The 16,273-nt window shown below is 47.0% G+C and overlaps 1 protein-coding gene across 1 annotated transcript in view; it reads right to left on the bottom strand.

The window, feature by feature from the left end:
- Nucleotides 1-4,297: 4,297 nt before the first annotated feature.
- LOC124014557 (galactose-3-O-sulfotransferase 3-like) overlaps nt 4,298-16,273 on the bottom strand; it is a 37,644-nt gene continuing 25,668 nt past the window's right edge. The window contains exons 2-3 of the mRNA XM_046329704.1: nt 8,415-8,511; nt 4,298-8,018 (exon numbers count right to left, since the gene is read on the bottom strand). Of these exons, the coding sequence (XP_046185660.1) occupies nt 6,683-8,018; nt 8,415-8,497 (1,419 nt within the window). The 5' untranslated portion in view covers nt 8,498-8,511 and the 3' untranslated portion in view covers nt 4,298-6,682. The remainder of the gene's footprint in view (nt 8,019-8,414; nt 8,512-16,273) is intronic.

Here is a 16,273-nt window from a genome sequence, read left to right as displayed (position 1 = left end):
AGGTATCAGGGGTATGAGGAGTGGGACTAGGGGCTCCATTGTGAACTAAAACAATGATAACTAACCTGAGCAACAGTATACAAGGCATATTGACATTTGAGAGAGACATACAGCGAGGCATACAGTAATCACAGGTGTTGAATTGGGAAAGCTAGCTAAAACAGTGGGTGAGACAACAGCTAATCAGCTAGCACAACAACAGCAGGTAAAATGGCGTTGACTAGGCAACGGGGCCGACAGATAAAACAAACAGGCAGAATGGAGTACCGTGATTAATGGACAGTCCAGCGTGCATCAGCTATGTAGCCAAGTGATCCGTGTCCAGGGGGCAGCGGTGGATGGGGCAGGGGGAGCTGGACTGGCGAGTGATATCCAGGTTAAAAAAATAACAATGACTAAATAGCTTGGTTAGCTTCTGGAGGTTCTTGAGTGTGTTCTAAAAATAAAAAATAATAGCGATTCCGTATCACATTGGGTGAGGCAGGTTTCCGGAAGGTATAAACACATTTTTTTTAAATCGGGAAGAGATAGAAAGTACATATGGGCCACTGAGTGTTTGGGACGCGGCGATGCAGACTGTTAGCAGGCCTGTGCTAACAAGCTAACAGATTAGCAGGCCGGGGTAAACAAGGTAGTAGTTAGCGGACCTGGGCTAAACAAGCTAGCAGTTAGCAGGCCGAATTAGCAAGCAAGATAGCGAGGGCTAGAGAGTTAGCCTTTGGGGGACGTTGCGATGGGGTGAGTCTGTTAATTCCTCTTCATGCGGTGACATCGATAGACCGGTCGTGGGTCCGAGTATTGTAGCCCAGGAGTATGCTACGGTGGCAACACAGGGGCTCTGGCCGGGCTAGCTTCAAGCTACGTGGGTGGAAACGCTAGCCAGGAGTAATCAACCAGGGTTGCGGTTTAGCTCGATAGCTAGTTGTGAAGATCCAGCTGAAAAATGTTCCGTTTGCGGTGGGAATCCGGGGATAAAAAAAAAAATAGGTCCGTTATGCTCTGGTTAGCGTCGCGTTGTTCGAACTGGTGAGAGCTTTCCGAGCTAAAGGTTAGCTGATGACCGGTTAGCTGAAGACCGCTAGCATAGCTGGTGGTTAGCTGGCTAGCTTCAGTTGAGGGCTTCCGGTTCCAAAGTAAATATAAATACTTTAGGAAAAAGTAGCTACATTGGGTGAGGCGGGTTGCAGGAGAGTATTTGGAAGCTTAGGTTTAGCAAAATGTTTTTAAAGATATGCGAAGAAAAATATGTAAAACGAAAGAGACGATATATACAGAGAGACGATACGACAGGACGACTTACTGCTACGCCATCTTGGGATATGAGCAAGTATGGGACCTCTTGGATCGGAGGGTGAGGGCTAGGGCCAGGGCCAGTCCCCCCAGAAATGTCCGGGAACTTGCAGGTGCCTTGGTGGAAGAGTGGGGTAACATCTCACAGCAAGAACTGGCCAATCTGGTGCAGTCATGATGAGGAGATGCACTGCAGTACTTAATGCAGCTGGTAGCCACACCAGATAGTGATGGTTACTTTTGATATTGACCCCCCCTTTGTTCAGGGTTGAATCTTGTTATGTTCATACAAATATTTACATATGTGAAGTTGGCTGAAAATAAACGCAGTTGACAGTGAGAAGACGCTTCTTTTCTTGCTGCGCTCATATATGTATTCACATTAAATGTAATGTCACACCAGAGGACAAATTCAAGGCACTAATGCATGAAATTATGAATTACATTTGATGTAAATTCAAAGTTGAAGTTTATTGTGACTATATGTTTTTTTACTTTAATGTTAGAGAAAATGTTTCACTTTTATTTTGGCCATATGGCAACTACCCATATGCATCCTTCTTTTGAAGCCAAACCCACCACTGGTGTGTGCTGGCAAATAGCTCTATTTTCGGGTCATCTGACTATACAGTAGCACCGGTTTCAATCCAAGTGCCAATGCCTATTAGCAAACTTACTCCACACACAGAGACGCATACAAATGTATGCCTCACCCTCCATTTACATTTGCTCAAGGCTTTTAATCAAGGCTTTTTTTTCTTCGCAACCCTTCCAAAGAGTCTATTGGCATGGAAGTGGCATCGAATTGTAGATTTGAGTCCTGGCGACCCTAAAATGCAACCAAGTTCTGTAATTCTCCAACTTTAGATTTAGGATTTTTCTTTGCTTTCCGAACCAACCAGATACACTTCTGACCAATACCAGGCAAGTACACCACTGTTCCAGTGTGTTTAAACTTCTTAGTTGTTGCCCTAATAGTGGTAAATGGTATATTTCAGATGTTTTTGCTATTTTTTTGTACTCATTTCCTGTTTTACGAAGGTCAACAACCATTTGTCTTTTTTTGTTTGTGAGCTCTTTGACTTTTGCCACAGTGATGTGTGACAAAGGGATTGTACATGTGTGTTACCTAATTTTTATACCCCAGTGAAACAGGAAGCCATGGAAGGCCACAATACAGTTCCTTAAACTGAGATGAATTTTAAAAAGTAGAATGTTAATCCAGATTTTATTTTGTTAGATTTGATTTACAATAATCATTATGGGTGCCAATCAAGTCATACAAATATCTTTCTCTGAGCAATTGTATTAGTATAAAATAATATCATGTTCACATTTATTAGATCATACAATATAACTCAGTATTTGAATTACTTATTTTATACATTCTTTTTTCGCTCATCTTTATCAAGGGTGCCAATAATTATGGAACTGTCTTGATTAGGGGGGCGGTTGAATGAGATTGTGCCTGCGTTCCAAATGTCACCCTATTTCCTATTTACATTTAAGTCATTTAGCAGACGCTCTTAGGGAATAGGCTGCCATTTGGGATGCAGTGGATGTTCACCGGCTCCTTTCAATTAGCGTCTCATTAGAGCTCTGGCAGAGAGTGGCTTTGTCGTCCGTTTGAAGTGCCACAGATCTGAGCAGTGCAGTCAGCCAGGCAGACACACACACACACACACACACACACACACACACACACACACACACACACACACACACACACACACACACACACACACACACACACACACACACACACACACACACACACACACACACACACACACACACACACACACACACACACACACACACACACACACACACACACAGCTTCACCACTTCAGCTCGTGATAAAACCATGACAACAACAGCGGTAATAATAAAACATTGGCAAGGGGGACAGCTGATTGCTGTAATCATAGTAAACATCAAACACATTTGATTTGCATCGGGTTCTCCCATTGAAAAAGGAGAAAGATGTTTGTGTATTTGCATATTAGGCTGCTTCATGGCAGCTTGAGACTCTTGGGGATTTGAATCCCTTCTTGTTGTATACATATGTATCTTCTTAATGATGTACATGTGTATTTTCATGTAATAGCTTTCATGAATAAGTCTTATAAATCTACAGCTAGTGTTTACTATTATTAATGCATATTTCAGCATTTATAACCATTTATAAACATGTACAAACATTTCTAAACAATGTATAACCATTTATAATGGCTTATCAATTAAAGTAATTAAAAACCGATACCCCATGTAAAATGAAAAATGACAACAAACAACATTGATTTGAATCATTCAACTTTTAAGGGTTGGCTTTTCCCCCATCATCCCTCAGTACAAAGCTTTGGGACATCTAGCTCTGATTGTCTCTAGCTGTATGATCTAGGTAAAGTTTCCCCTAGGTACAGATCTAGGATCAGCTACCCCTCCCCAATCCTATCCTTAACCATTAGCAGAGAAAATGCTAAACTGTCCTCAGATACGCTTCTAAGGAAAACTTTACCTTACTTCTGTATGATCAGAGCCCCCCAGTCAAAAACAGAAACACCCCTTTCAGTTCAAATACATCAATAAATATCGTACGAGAATGAATTAATGCCATGGAAAGAGAAACAATGTCATTGGAAATATAGTCACGGAAAAAAGATCAAGCGCATCATTTTGTGTCACATTGACACTTTCTCTTAACAAAGACACAATTTGTTGAGAAAGACACTCTAAAAACAGAACACGGTTCATTCTAAAAGAACACTTTTGTTCCATGTTGTTCTAAAAGAGAGTTTGACAAATAAAGTGACAAGATGTACAGTAGTAAAACAGCTATTCTAAACTGGTTGGTTCGAGCCCTGAATGCTGATTGGCTGATAGCTGTGGTATTTCAGACCGTATACCACAGGTATGACAAAACATTTATTCTTACTGCTCTAATTATGTTGGTAACCAGTTTATAATAGTAATAAGGCACCTCGGGGGTTTGTGATATATGGCCGATATACCACGGCTAAGGGCTGTGTCCAGGCACTCCGCGTTGCATCCTGCTTTAGAACAGCCCTTAGCCATAGTATATTGACCATATACCACACCCCCTCGGGCCTTATTGCTTAATTCTAGCATTCCTAAAAAGGCTGACTAACACTGACTTGTAAATGACACAACCACCATTCTATTCTGTGTTAGTTATGTCTCTCAAAACCAAGAAATCAGCCTAGATTTGATACCGTGTGTCCCAAATGGCAACCTATTCCCTATTTAAAGGGTGACATTTGGGATGAAAAATAAAGTACAATCAAAGAGCACTTTAAAAATGAACAGCAGTCAAACATGGAGGATTTCACGGGTCTAGGGCCCTTCGGAAAGTTATCTTTCTACCCTGTCCTCTTTCCAGTAGACTAGAACTGTGTCCCAAATGGCACCCTATTCCCTACATAGTGCACTACAAATAATACACTATGTAGGGAATAGGCTGTCATTTGGGATGCAATCTAGAGCATTATGAAGCACTTAAAACACAATAAAATTCATGCCTCAGTGATTACACTTGGTGCTGTCTGAGTAGCTTTTGTGGTTGGCCTATGTAGAAATTTGACATTTTATTCATCAGAACATGCCATGTACAGCACAGTGTGTATTGCCATTAGTGGTTTGGTCCACAATACAATGTCCTGTTCCAAAATCGGAAATATACATTGAAGGTAAACATAAACAGACTGTTTTTTTTCCAGTGAAGAAGAAAATAAATAAATAATATATACTCAGAAACACACACACACACACACACACACACACACACACACACACACACACACACACACACACACACACACACACACACACACACACACACACACACACACACACACACACACACACACACACACACACACACACACACACACACACACACACACACACACACACACACCCTCAAGGACACCCAGGTTGAAGCATACCATTTAGGTTAAACATGAACAACCAACTGCCTAAAAAATGTACCACATAATGAAACGAGTGGCAAAACACCTCCACATGACAGCCACCACACCAGGGGCATGTTCATTAGGCACCAAATGGGAGACCAAGGACTGAAACAGGAAGGGAATAAATAGTATATGGAGTTGTCGAAGAAGAAACACATATTTTTCGAATTCCCATTGCAAAATGTTTTAATATGTTTTCCGCAGTGTGTCCAAATGAACAGGACCCAGACTCTCTCTTCTTCTACTGCTTTCTCCCAGTATCGTAGTTATTTCCTCCCTATGCTTTGCTTCGGATAAGTAAGCTGCTTTGGCATGTTCCACACTGCTGTGTGTGTGTGTGTGTGTGTGTGTGTGTGTGTGTGTGTGTGTGTGTGTGTGTGTGTGTGTGTGTGTGTGTGTGTGTGTGTGTGTGTGTGTGTGTGTGTGTGTGTGTGTGTGTGTGTGTGTGTGTGTGTGTTTCACTGTGTAACCCAAGTGGAAGGTCTCTCCAAAGAGAATACATAATTAAATATTCAAACACTGTAGCTCTCACTCATCATGTCTTTTAGCAGGCTTGCAGAACAAACAACGGGTTGAGTCCGGTGTGTGTGTGTGTCTTGTGGTTATAAGATCCCTACCTTTACATAAGACTTTACATAAAACTTTATTGCGATAACGCCCCAGATAAACAAAATACATAGGAAAAACGCTTTCACACACACACACAATTCCCATATCTAAAAACATCCCATTTGTCAGCAGCAGCCGCCATGGTCTAGTTCAGTTGCTGGTGGAGGGGCGAGAGAGATGAGCTGGGGTCGGAGAAGCAGAGAGAGATGTTCTAAAGCAGGGTGGGCAGGAGGGAGAGAGTTTGTGTAAGGGCTGCGAGTGTGTTTGTGTGTGTGTGTGGGGGGTCAGTCTAAGGACCGCTGACCTAACTTTTGACATTTGACCTGTCCTCGGGCCTAACACTCAGTGGGAGGGGGTAAAGTCATTGGGTGAGAGGCCCAGGATTGGATGGTTTTCCTCTCTGGAGAAGGCTTAGAGGGTTGGACACAGACCCGGGCGATGACCCTCTCTCACTGTCATCTCACTGATCTTCTCAAGGTTTGGGGGGGGGTGGCATTAGAGAGTGAGAGAGATAAAGCGACAGTAACAGTTCTTTATTGTTCCATACAGAGTTTGTAATTAATGAGAGTGCTCTGACCGTGCCCATAATAATGGGGTCCTACCCCAATCTCCAGCCCCAATTTGGGGGTGTCCCCCCCTCTCCCTATCTCCTCCAGAACCCCCTGATACAGTCCCTGGGGACAAATGGCTGAAGTCTGGAGGACAGTCTGTCTGTCTGCCTGCATGCCTGTATTTAGTCTGGCTGTATTCAGTCTTTCTATATTCAAGGCTGGTTCTGCAGTCTTAAGTTATGGCGTCTGCCTCTGGGGGCCCGAGGGCCTTAGCCCCACCCTTGTGGCCCTGCTCTGGGTCCCTGCAGGTCGAGAGGTGGCTGTGGGGCTAGAGGCGGGACCAAGTCCTGGAGGAAGGGCCTCCCGGTGTATCTGCTGTATCCCCACCTGTTGGTGGCGTGGCAGGACCGACCGTACGGGCTGCTGCGGCTGGGGCTGAGGGGAGCGGAGCGGGTAGCTGCGTCTGTAGCGTAGCGACTGCGATCGAAGCAGGACCCTGGTGTACTGGACCTCTGGCATGATGAGCTTCAGACACAGCTCGTGGGCCAGACTTCCGGGCCACGTGGCGTTGGTGTTGGTCGGCAGGTCGTAGCCCACGATGTCCACCTTTGCACTGGGCTGCCACGGCCGCAGCTCTTTGTTCTTGATCTGGGCAGCAGAGCGGAGCTGGGGAAGCCGTCCTCCAAAGCAGCCCCTCACCAGCCTCTCCTGGGCCCTGCGGAGCAACCGCACCTCCCTGGCCACGCATGCCGGGCCCAGGGCAGTCAGCTGGCGCCACAGGGAGGCGTTGAAGTGATCATAGAGACGTGCATCCAAGGCGTTCCAGGCGCGGATCTTGAAGGGGAGGCCTGGCGAAAGGCTGTGCTTGGAGCCGGACATTCGCATGTTCAGCTTGACGTAGAGCACGTCTTCTAGATCCCAGGAGAGAAGGTGACGGAGGAGGACCAGCGACTCGTCAAAGTACTCGGCGATCATCACCAGGGAGAAGACGCGTTCTGTCTCGGCCACAAAGGCCCGGGCGTACGCTGTTGCGTCTGCCGCCGGATGGTCCTTATCCCCACCTAGGTCAAAGGTCAGCGTGTTACGGGCGTACATGGAGTCCTTTTCGTCCGGACGGTAGTACCGCCACGGCTCGTCCAGAAATGCCTCCAGGGACCCATTGGGAACTCTCTTAAAACTCTGACAGTACTGGTTATAGTAGCTGAACAACGATTCAAACATGGACCCTGGTTCTCGAAGTATGGTCACGTAGATGGTATCGTTAGGCATGAGGCGCTGCATCTCGGCACGGTTGAAGCGCATGTGGCTGGTGACCACGTTGGGTGGCAGGGTGTGCGGGTGGACGAGGTGGGCGTTGAAGGTGCGCGGGTAGCAGAACTGGTGTCCGCAGGCCTGCACAGGGAGCGCCACTGTCAGGTTGTTGCGCTCTGCGAAGCGGAAGAGCAGATTCTGCATGGTGGTGCTGGCCGTCTTGTGCGTCTTGAGGAAGGCCACGTTGGTGTGTTTGGGCTTGAGAGAGGAGGACAGGTGGGTGCGTAGTGACGGACAGCCGAGGTGAAAGGCATCCATCGTCCTAGATGAAAAAAATAGAGAGGTGGGGTGGGGGGGGGGGTTTAGCATAATTATATATTTTCCTTGTCTTTAATACACATGATTGGGTGTGGGTTGACGGTCACGAGATTCGATGCTGTATGTTATGGATTAAATCTGTTGACAGTGATTGATGCCAGACTAGAGGAACAGGGACTGTGACAATGATTATTATTGTATTCTGTGAAACAAGGCGGGCCATACTTGCTAACAATAGAAAAGGTTTAAGTGCGCATCAGCCAATTAAAATCATTGACGCTACATGTTAGCTGTTCCCATTTCATTACCTGGCACATTTAGCCCTTGCTAACCTGACTAGGTGGCATTGATTATTTCCTGTAACAAATTCTGTGTGTGCGTGCGTGTGTGTGTGTCTCACCAGCTGAAATGGCCCCCATGGTGCAGCAGTAGGCTGACGGTACTGATTGCCACAAAGACCAGAAATATCTTCTTCTGAGACATGATCCGCCACTTCACTGAGGGAGAGAAAAAGGAGAGCGAGAGGAGGGAGGGACAGAGAAAATGGGAATAAGGTCAAAGGGAGATACAGAGATAAGTAGGTGAGAAAGGGAGAGCGATAGAAAGGGGAAACGTACTGTATATGCAAAACCAAAGGAGCGAAAGAGGGAGTTTTATTTAACGTATAATTGGCCGCATCCAAAACCAAGAGCGTAGTGACTTACATTTACATTACATTTAAGTCATTTAGCAGACGCTCTTATCCAGAGCGACTTACAAATTGGTGCATTCACCTTATGACATCCAGTGGAACAACCACTTTACAATAGTGCATCTAAATATTTTAAGGGGGGAGGGGGTGAGAAGGATTACTTTATCCTATCCTAGGTATTCCTTAAAGAGGTGGGGTTTCAGGTGTCTCCGGAAGGTGGTGATTGACTCCGCTGTCCTGGCGTCGTGAGGGAGTTTGTTCCACCATTGGGGAGCCAGAGCAGCGAACAGTTTTGACTGAGCTGAGCGGGAACTGTACTTCCTCAGTGGTAGGGAGGCGAGCAGGCCAGAGGTGGATGAACGCAGTGCCCTTATTTGGGTGTAGGGCCTGATCAGAGCCTGGAGGTACTGAGGTGCCGTTCCCCTCACAGCTCCGTAGGCAAGCACCATGGTCTTGTAGCGGATGCGAGCTTCAACTGGAAGCCAGTGGAGAGAGTGGAGGAGCGGGGTGACGTGAGAGAACTTGGGAAGGTTGAACACTAGACGGGCTGCGGCGTTCTGGATGAGTTGTAGGGGTTTAATGGCACAGGCAGGGAACCCAGCCAACAGCGAGTTGCAGTAATCCAGACGGGAGATGACAAGTGCCTGGATTAGGACCTGCGCCGCTTCCTGTGTGAGGCAGGGTCGTACTCTGCGGATGTTGTAGAGCATGAACCTACAGGAACGGGCCACCGCCTTGATGTTAGTTGAGAACGACAGTTTGTTGTCCAGGATCACGCCAAGGTTCTTAGCGCTCTGGGAGGAGGACACAATGGAGTTGTCAACCGTGATGGCGAGATCATGGAACGGGCAGTCCTTCCCCGGGAGGAAGAGCAGCTCCGTCTTGCCGAAGTTCAGCTTGAGGTGGTGATCCGTCATCCACACTGATATGTCTGCCAGACATGCAGAGATGCGATTCGCCACCTGGTCATCAGAAGGGGGAAAGGAGAAGATTAATTGTGTGTCGTCTGCATAGCAATGATAGGAGAGACCATGTGAGGTTATGACAGAGCCAAGTGACTTGGTGTATAGCGAGAATAGGAGAGGGCCTAGAACAGAGCCCTGGGGGACACCAGTGGTGAGAGCGCGTGGTGAGGAGACAGATTCTCGCCACGCCACCTGGTAGGAGCGACCTGTCAGGTAGGACGCAATCCAAGCGTGGGCCGCGCCGGAGATGCCCAACTCGGAGAGGGTGGAGAGGAGGATCTGATGGTTCACAGTATCGAAGGCAGCCGATAGGTCTAGAAGGATGAGAGCAGAGGAGAGAGAGTTAGCTTTAGCGGTGCGGAGCGCCTCCGTGATACAGAGAAGAGCAGTCTCAGTTGAATGACTAGTCTTGAAACCTGACTGATTTGGATCAAGAAGGTCATTCTGAGAGAGATAGCGGGAGAGCTGACCAAGGACGGCACGTTCAAGAGTTTTGGAGAGAAAAGAAAGAAGGGATACTGGTCTGTAGTTGTTGACATCGGAGGGATCGAGTGTAGGTTTTTTCAGAAGGGGTGCAACTCTCGCTCTCTTGAAGACGGAAGGGACGTAGCCAGCGGTCAGGGATAAGTTGATGAGCGAGGTGAGGTAAGGGAGAAGGTCTCCGGAAATGGTCTGGAGAAGAGAGGAGGGGATAGGGTCGAGCGGGCAGGTTGTTGGGCGGCCGGCCGTCACAAGACGCGAGATTTCATCTGGAGAGAGAGGGGAGAAAGAGGTCAGAGCACAGGGTAGGGCAGTGTGAGCAGAACCAGCGGTGTTGTTTGACTTAGCAAACGAGGATCGGATGTCGTCGATCTTCTTTTCAAAATGGTTGACGAAGTCATCTGCAGAGAGGGAGGAGGGGGGAGGGGGAGGAGGATTCAGGAGGGAGGAGAATGTGGCAAAGAGCTTCCTAGGGTTAGAGGCAGATGCTTGGAATTTAGAGTGGTAGAAAGTGGCTTTAGCAGCAGAGACAGAGGAGGAAAATGTAGAGAGGAGGGAGTGAAAGGATGCCAGGTCCGCAGGGAGGCGAGTTTTCCTCCATTTCCGCTCGGCCTTCCGGAGCCCTGTTCTGTGAGCTCGCATTGAGTCGTCAAGCCACGGAGCGGGAGGGGAGGACCGAGCCGGCCTGGAAGATAGGGGACATAGAGAGTCAAAGGATGCAGAAAGGGAGGAGAGGAGGGTTGAGGAGGCAGAATCAGGAGATAGGTTGGAGAAGGTTTGAGCAGAGGGAAGAGATGATAGGATGGAAGAGGAGAGAGTAGCGGGGGAGAGAGAGCGAAGGTTGGGACGGCGCGATACCATCCGAGTAGGGGCAGTGTGGGAAGTGTTGGATGAGAGCGAGAGGGAAAAGGATACAAGGTAGTGGTCGGAGACTTGGAGGGGAGTTGCAATGAGGTTAGTGGAAGAAGACTTGACTTTTGTCCCATTTGAATGATAGTGGCATCGGGTCCTTCTCATTAGCCTCTTTGAATATTCATAATAGGCAGTGGACTGGATGTACCTAGCTAGAATACTGAGGAGCCATTAGCTCATTCCTCCTAGGACTCATCAAGATGCGTACATTACTGTAAGCAGACCCTGTTGATGGCCTCCCAAGTGGTGCAGTGGTCTATAAGGCACTGTGCTAGCAGTGCTAGCTGTGCCGCTAGAGATCCTGGTTCGAGTCCAGGCTCTGTCGCAACCGGCCGTGATCGGGAGACCCATGGGGCGGCGCACAATTGGCCCAGCATCGTCCGGGTTAGGGGAGGGTTTGGCCGGCAGGGATGTTCTTGTCCCATCGCGCACTAGTGGCTCCTGTGGCGGGCCGGTGCAAAATGCGCGCTGGCACGGTCGCCAGGCGTACTGTGTTTCCTCCGACACATCGGTGCGGCTGGGTTCCGGGTTAAGCGGGCATTGTGTCAAGAAGCAGCGTGGCTTGGCTGGGTTGTGTTTCGGGGGGACGTACGGCTCTTGACCTACACCCCTCCCGAGTCCGTAGGGGAGTTGCAACAACGGGACAAGACTGTAACTACCAATTGGATACCACGAAATTGGGTTAAAAAAAGCACACCCTGCAGGTAGAATAGAATAAAAACGTAGAACATTAGAACATGTTCTCATTCAATGGAATAGAGTGAGTGAGAGTGGTACACAGTGACAGCTTCCAGGTTGCCTATGTCACCTCACCTCAAGATTCCAAGCCAACCTCCTCTCCTCCTGCATAATAATGGCCTCCTGCCAATGTCGCCTCTTGATTACACTATCCCATTCCTCAGCACGTCAGGTCGGGTTACTCACTGACATTGTAACCACATTTCCACAACTACTTCCTCTAGTCCAGCAGTGCTCAACCCTGGGCCTGGAGACTCAAACGGATGCACATTTTTGTTTATGCCCTAGCATCTAACACATTTCTATTTCAGAGGCTTGATAATGAGTTGATTAGTTGAATCAAGTGTGTTGGTGGTGCTCGGGCAACAAACGGAAATGAACATCCCTTTGGGACCCAAAGGGCCAGGGTTGAGAAAGACAGCTCTAGTCTACTCCAGGCTCTAATTGTCCTTCGGATGGGAGGTTCATCCGAGGTCTTCACCCACTGTGGTCACTGTGGCACTTGTCGCTAGTGTAGGGGGTGTTAGGTTCTAATGGAACCTTAATAAAAGCTCACGGACGATTAGTAAAGCTCAAACCAAGTTTATTCACCCATTGGGTCACACAGCTGCATAAGAGAAAGGGTGGGTTGCACCAACATGGTTTAAATTCATCTAGGATTAGAGCTAATCTAGGTTTTGTACATCTAGGTTAATAATTCATCAGAGATGTGTTGCACTACTTAGTTTTAAATCTGGATCAGTAAATCTATGATCAAAGGTTTTAAACTATGATGAGTGAAGTGTCAAACCAATATATGAGGTATTTCGTGAGTTGAAGCGAAGTAGCTAGCCTACTTGACAAATGAGGCCACAAAATTGCTGTTCCTTGATAAAATAATAACAATGTAACGTTAGAACTACTGCATCTCCAACGTGAAAGGTTCTCATGGGTTGGCTGATTTGAAATAAAGTCTGTTATTTAGCCAGTACTAGACAGAAAACTATTTCATTAGCTAACTTTAGCAACTGTAGCTAGCTAGTTTATAAACCATGCTAGCTAGCATAAAATATAATTTATCATTGTTATTACTTATTTAGGCATTTATTATTTGTCTGCAAGCCACCTGATCATGAAACGTCAAAGAGGTTCAAATGTCTCTGCTTATGAAAAAAACCTATTGTTGGCTCTGATGGAGGAATTTAGAAAAGTACTGGAGGATAAAAAGACAGACAACAAGACTCAAAAAGAAGGACAGATTTAATGGATCGACACGGATTAAAGAGAAGAGAGACCCAAATTGGATGAAGGCGTGCTGGAAAAACTTAAAAGACAAAGCCAAAAAGGATAAGGCATAGGAGAGGCGGGGGCTATTTCAGACCGGAGGGGGGCCTCGGTCCAAGGGAATTGATCCTCTCTCCTAGAAGATATGCAGGATGATTCCCCAGCAGTTTCCCCTCTCCTTAACCCCTATGATGACGACGGACAACTCGACCCACCAATATTTATTAAGCATAAATAACTGGTAAATATCAATGACTATAACTCACGTTAAAACTAACGTTAATGCTACTTCACTACAATGTTACCGTTATCAGCCCCCTTACAGCATGTTGCATGACATTATAATTCGTACCAAGGCTGGACACATCATAAGCCCCAATTCAATTGTTGTACAAAATGGGCACGTAAATAGCCTACGAATAACGAGGTCATTTTCTTTCTTTCCTTTCCTTTAGTTGAGCTGAGACCCTGTGCCGCGGAGAAACAGCAGTGCCTGGATCTTGAACCAGCAGAAAAAACACCAAACAGGCCAAGCAAACGCCCCAGCACTGACATGAACCAAGCTCCTATTGATGTTATAGAGCTGGAGAGAGAGAATAATCTACTGCAGATTGAGGCCCTGAATTTACAAATAAGAGCTACTGCAAATTCAGAAACAGAAACTCCTTCAGGGAAACAAATGCCCACTGTGCAAAGAATGCTGATCTTTTTTATTTATTTAAGCAATTATTTAAAACAATGCTTTCCCAAGCAATTTGGTATCCTCCAGTCTTGTCCCCACAATTGTGTTCTGGTGCTTCCAGTTCCACCCTGTATGGTATTGAGAATAACACAGTCTTAATAATAGATTTAGCCTAATTAGGAATTGTATGTGCCAATGAAAATATAATATTGCTTTTTACATGTTACCAATGTTACATTATACACACCTAAGGCTGCAAAAAGGTTCTCAATCAAGGTTCTCCACACAGCATTTCCATTTGCATTGGCAGCATGTTGCACCTGGCCATCATCTGCATTCTCCTCAGGTAGGTCCTCCTCAGCCTCCTCAGGTAGCTCGTCTTCTTGTCTCTTGCCAAAGTTATACAGTACCGCCACTGCAATAATGATTGTCAGTGTAGTGTCCATCTTCGTGCGGAGGCCCTCCTTTAGGCAGGGGAAATCTTTTTTTCCACACTCCAAAAACTCTCTTTATGTGACCTCTTGCCAGGATATGAGAGGTGTTGTATTCTCTCTCTTCAGGTGACTGGGGGTTTAAAGGGAGAGTCATAAGGTACTCACAACAGGCATATCCATTGTCACCCAGTAGGTGGCCTTCATATGGCCCCCTTTGCAGAATTGCACACAGACCACTATTGTCATAGATTCTGCTGTCATGGGTGGATCCCGGCCATCTAGTTACAATGTTGGTGAGCTGACCTTGGACATCACAGACAGCCTGCACGTTGATGACTTAAATGACGAAGCAGTAACCTTTACAATTACGGAAGAGTTCTCCATTCTCACCACCAGGGTTGGGAATAGGAATGTGAGTACAGTCTATTGCCCATAGTACACCTGGGAATCTAGCTCTCCTGTAAAATCCGGCTGCTGTTTCCTCTGTAGGCTTGAACCTTATGTACCAGAAATCATATATCCCGAGGCTGCATTTACTGTAGCTGGGGATTTTAACAAAGCAAAATTGAGAACAAATCTACCTAAATTCTATCATATTGATTGATTGTAGCACTCGTGCGGGCGATACACTGGATCACTGCTACTCTAACTTCTGCGATGCATACAAGGCACTCCCCCGCCCTCCCGCCATCTATCCGCGCGAACCACCGCATTTAACCAAGGAAAGATGACTGGGAATATGGCCAAATACAAACAGTGTAGTTATTCCCTCAGCAAGGCAATCAAACAAGCGAAATGTCAGTATAGGGACAAAGTGGAGTCGCAATTCAACGGCTCAGACAGTATGTTGCAGAGTCTACAGGCATTCACAGACTACAAAAATAAAACCAGCCATGTCACGGACACCGACGTCTTGCTTCCAGACAAACTGTGGGCTCTCCTTCTCCGTGGCCGACATGAGTAAAACATTTAAATGCGTTAACCCTCTCAAGGCTGCCGGCCCAGATGGCATCCCTAGCCGTGTCCTTAGAGCACGCGCAGACCAGTTGGCTGGTGTGTTTATAGACATATTCAACCCTATCCCAGTCTGCCTTCCCCACATGCTTCAAGATGGCCACCATTGTTCCTGTACCCGAGAAGGCAAAGGTAACTGAACTAAATAACTTCTGTCATCATGAAGTGCTTTGAGAGACTAGTCGAGGATCATATCAACTCCACCTTACTTGCCACTCCATTCCCACTTCAATTTGCATACCGCCCCAAAAGATCCACAGACGATGCAATCGCCATCACACTGCACACTGCCCTATCCCATCTAGACAAGAGGAACACCTATGTAAGAATGCTGTTCATTGAGTACAGCTCAGCATTAAACACAATAGTACCTTCCAAGCTCATCATTAAGCTTGAGCACCTGGGTCTCAACCCCGCCCTGTGCAATTGGTTCCTGGACTTCCTGACGGGCCGCCCCCAGGTGGTGAAGGTAGGAAACAACATCTCCACTTCGCTGATCCTCAACACTGGGGCCCCACAAGGGTGCGTGCTCAGCCCCCTCCTGTACTCCCTGTTCACCCATGACTGCGTGACCATGCACGTCTCCAACTCAATCATCAAGTTTGCAGACGAGACAGCCTACAGGGAGGAGGTGAGGGCCCTCGGAGTGTGGTGTCAGGAAAATAACCTCTCACTCAACGTCTACAAAACAAAGGAGATGATCGTGGACTTCAGGAAACAGCCGAGGGAGCCTCCCCTATCCACATCGATGGGACAGCACTGGAGAAGGTGGAAAGTTTTAAGCTCCTCTGCGTACACATCACGGACAAACTGAAATGGTCCACCCACACAGACAGTGTGGTGAAGAAGGCGCAACAGTGCCTCTTCAACCTCAGGAGGCTGAAGAAATTTGGCTTGTCACCTAAAACCCACAAAATTTTACAGATGCACAAGTGAGAGCATCCTGTCGGGTTTATCATCGCCTAGTACGGCAACTGCACTGCCCACAACTGCAAGGCTCTCCAGAGGGTAGTGTTGTCTGCACAATGCATCACCGGAGGCAAACTACCCACCCTCCATGACACCTACAGCACCCGTTGT

The sequence above is a fragment of the Oncorhynchus gorbuscha genome, linkage group LG25, assembly GCF_021184085.1.
Source record: "Oncorhynchus gorbuscha isolate QuinsamMale2020 ecotype Even-year linkage group LG25, OgorEven_v1.0, whole genome shotgun sequence".
In the NCBI taxonomy this organism is placed as follows: Eukaryota; Metazoa; Chordata; class Actinopteri; order Salmoniformes; family Salmonidae; genus Oncorhynchus; species Oncorhynchus gorbuscha.
Note: the sequence above shows the minus strand (reverse complement) of the source record. Positions and strands in the feature narration are given on the sequence as shown.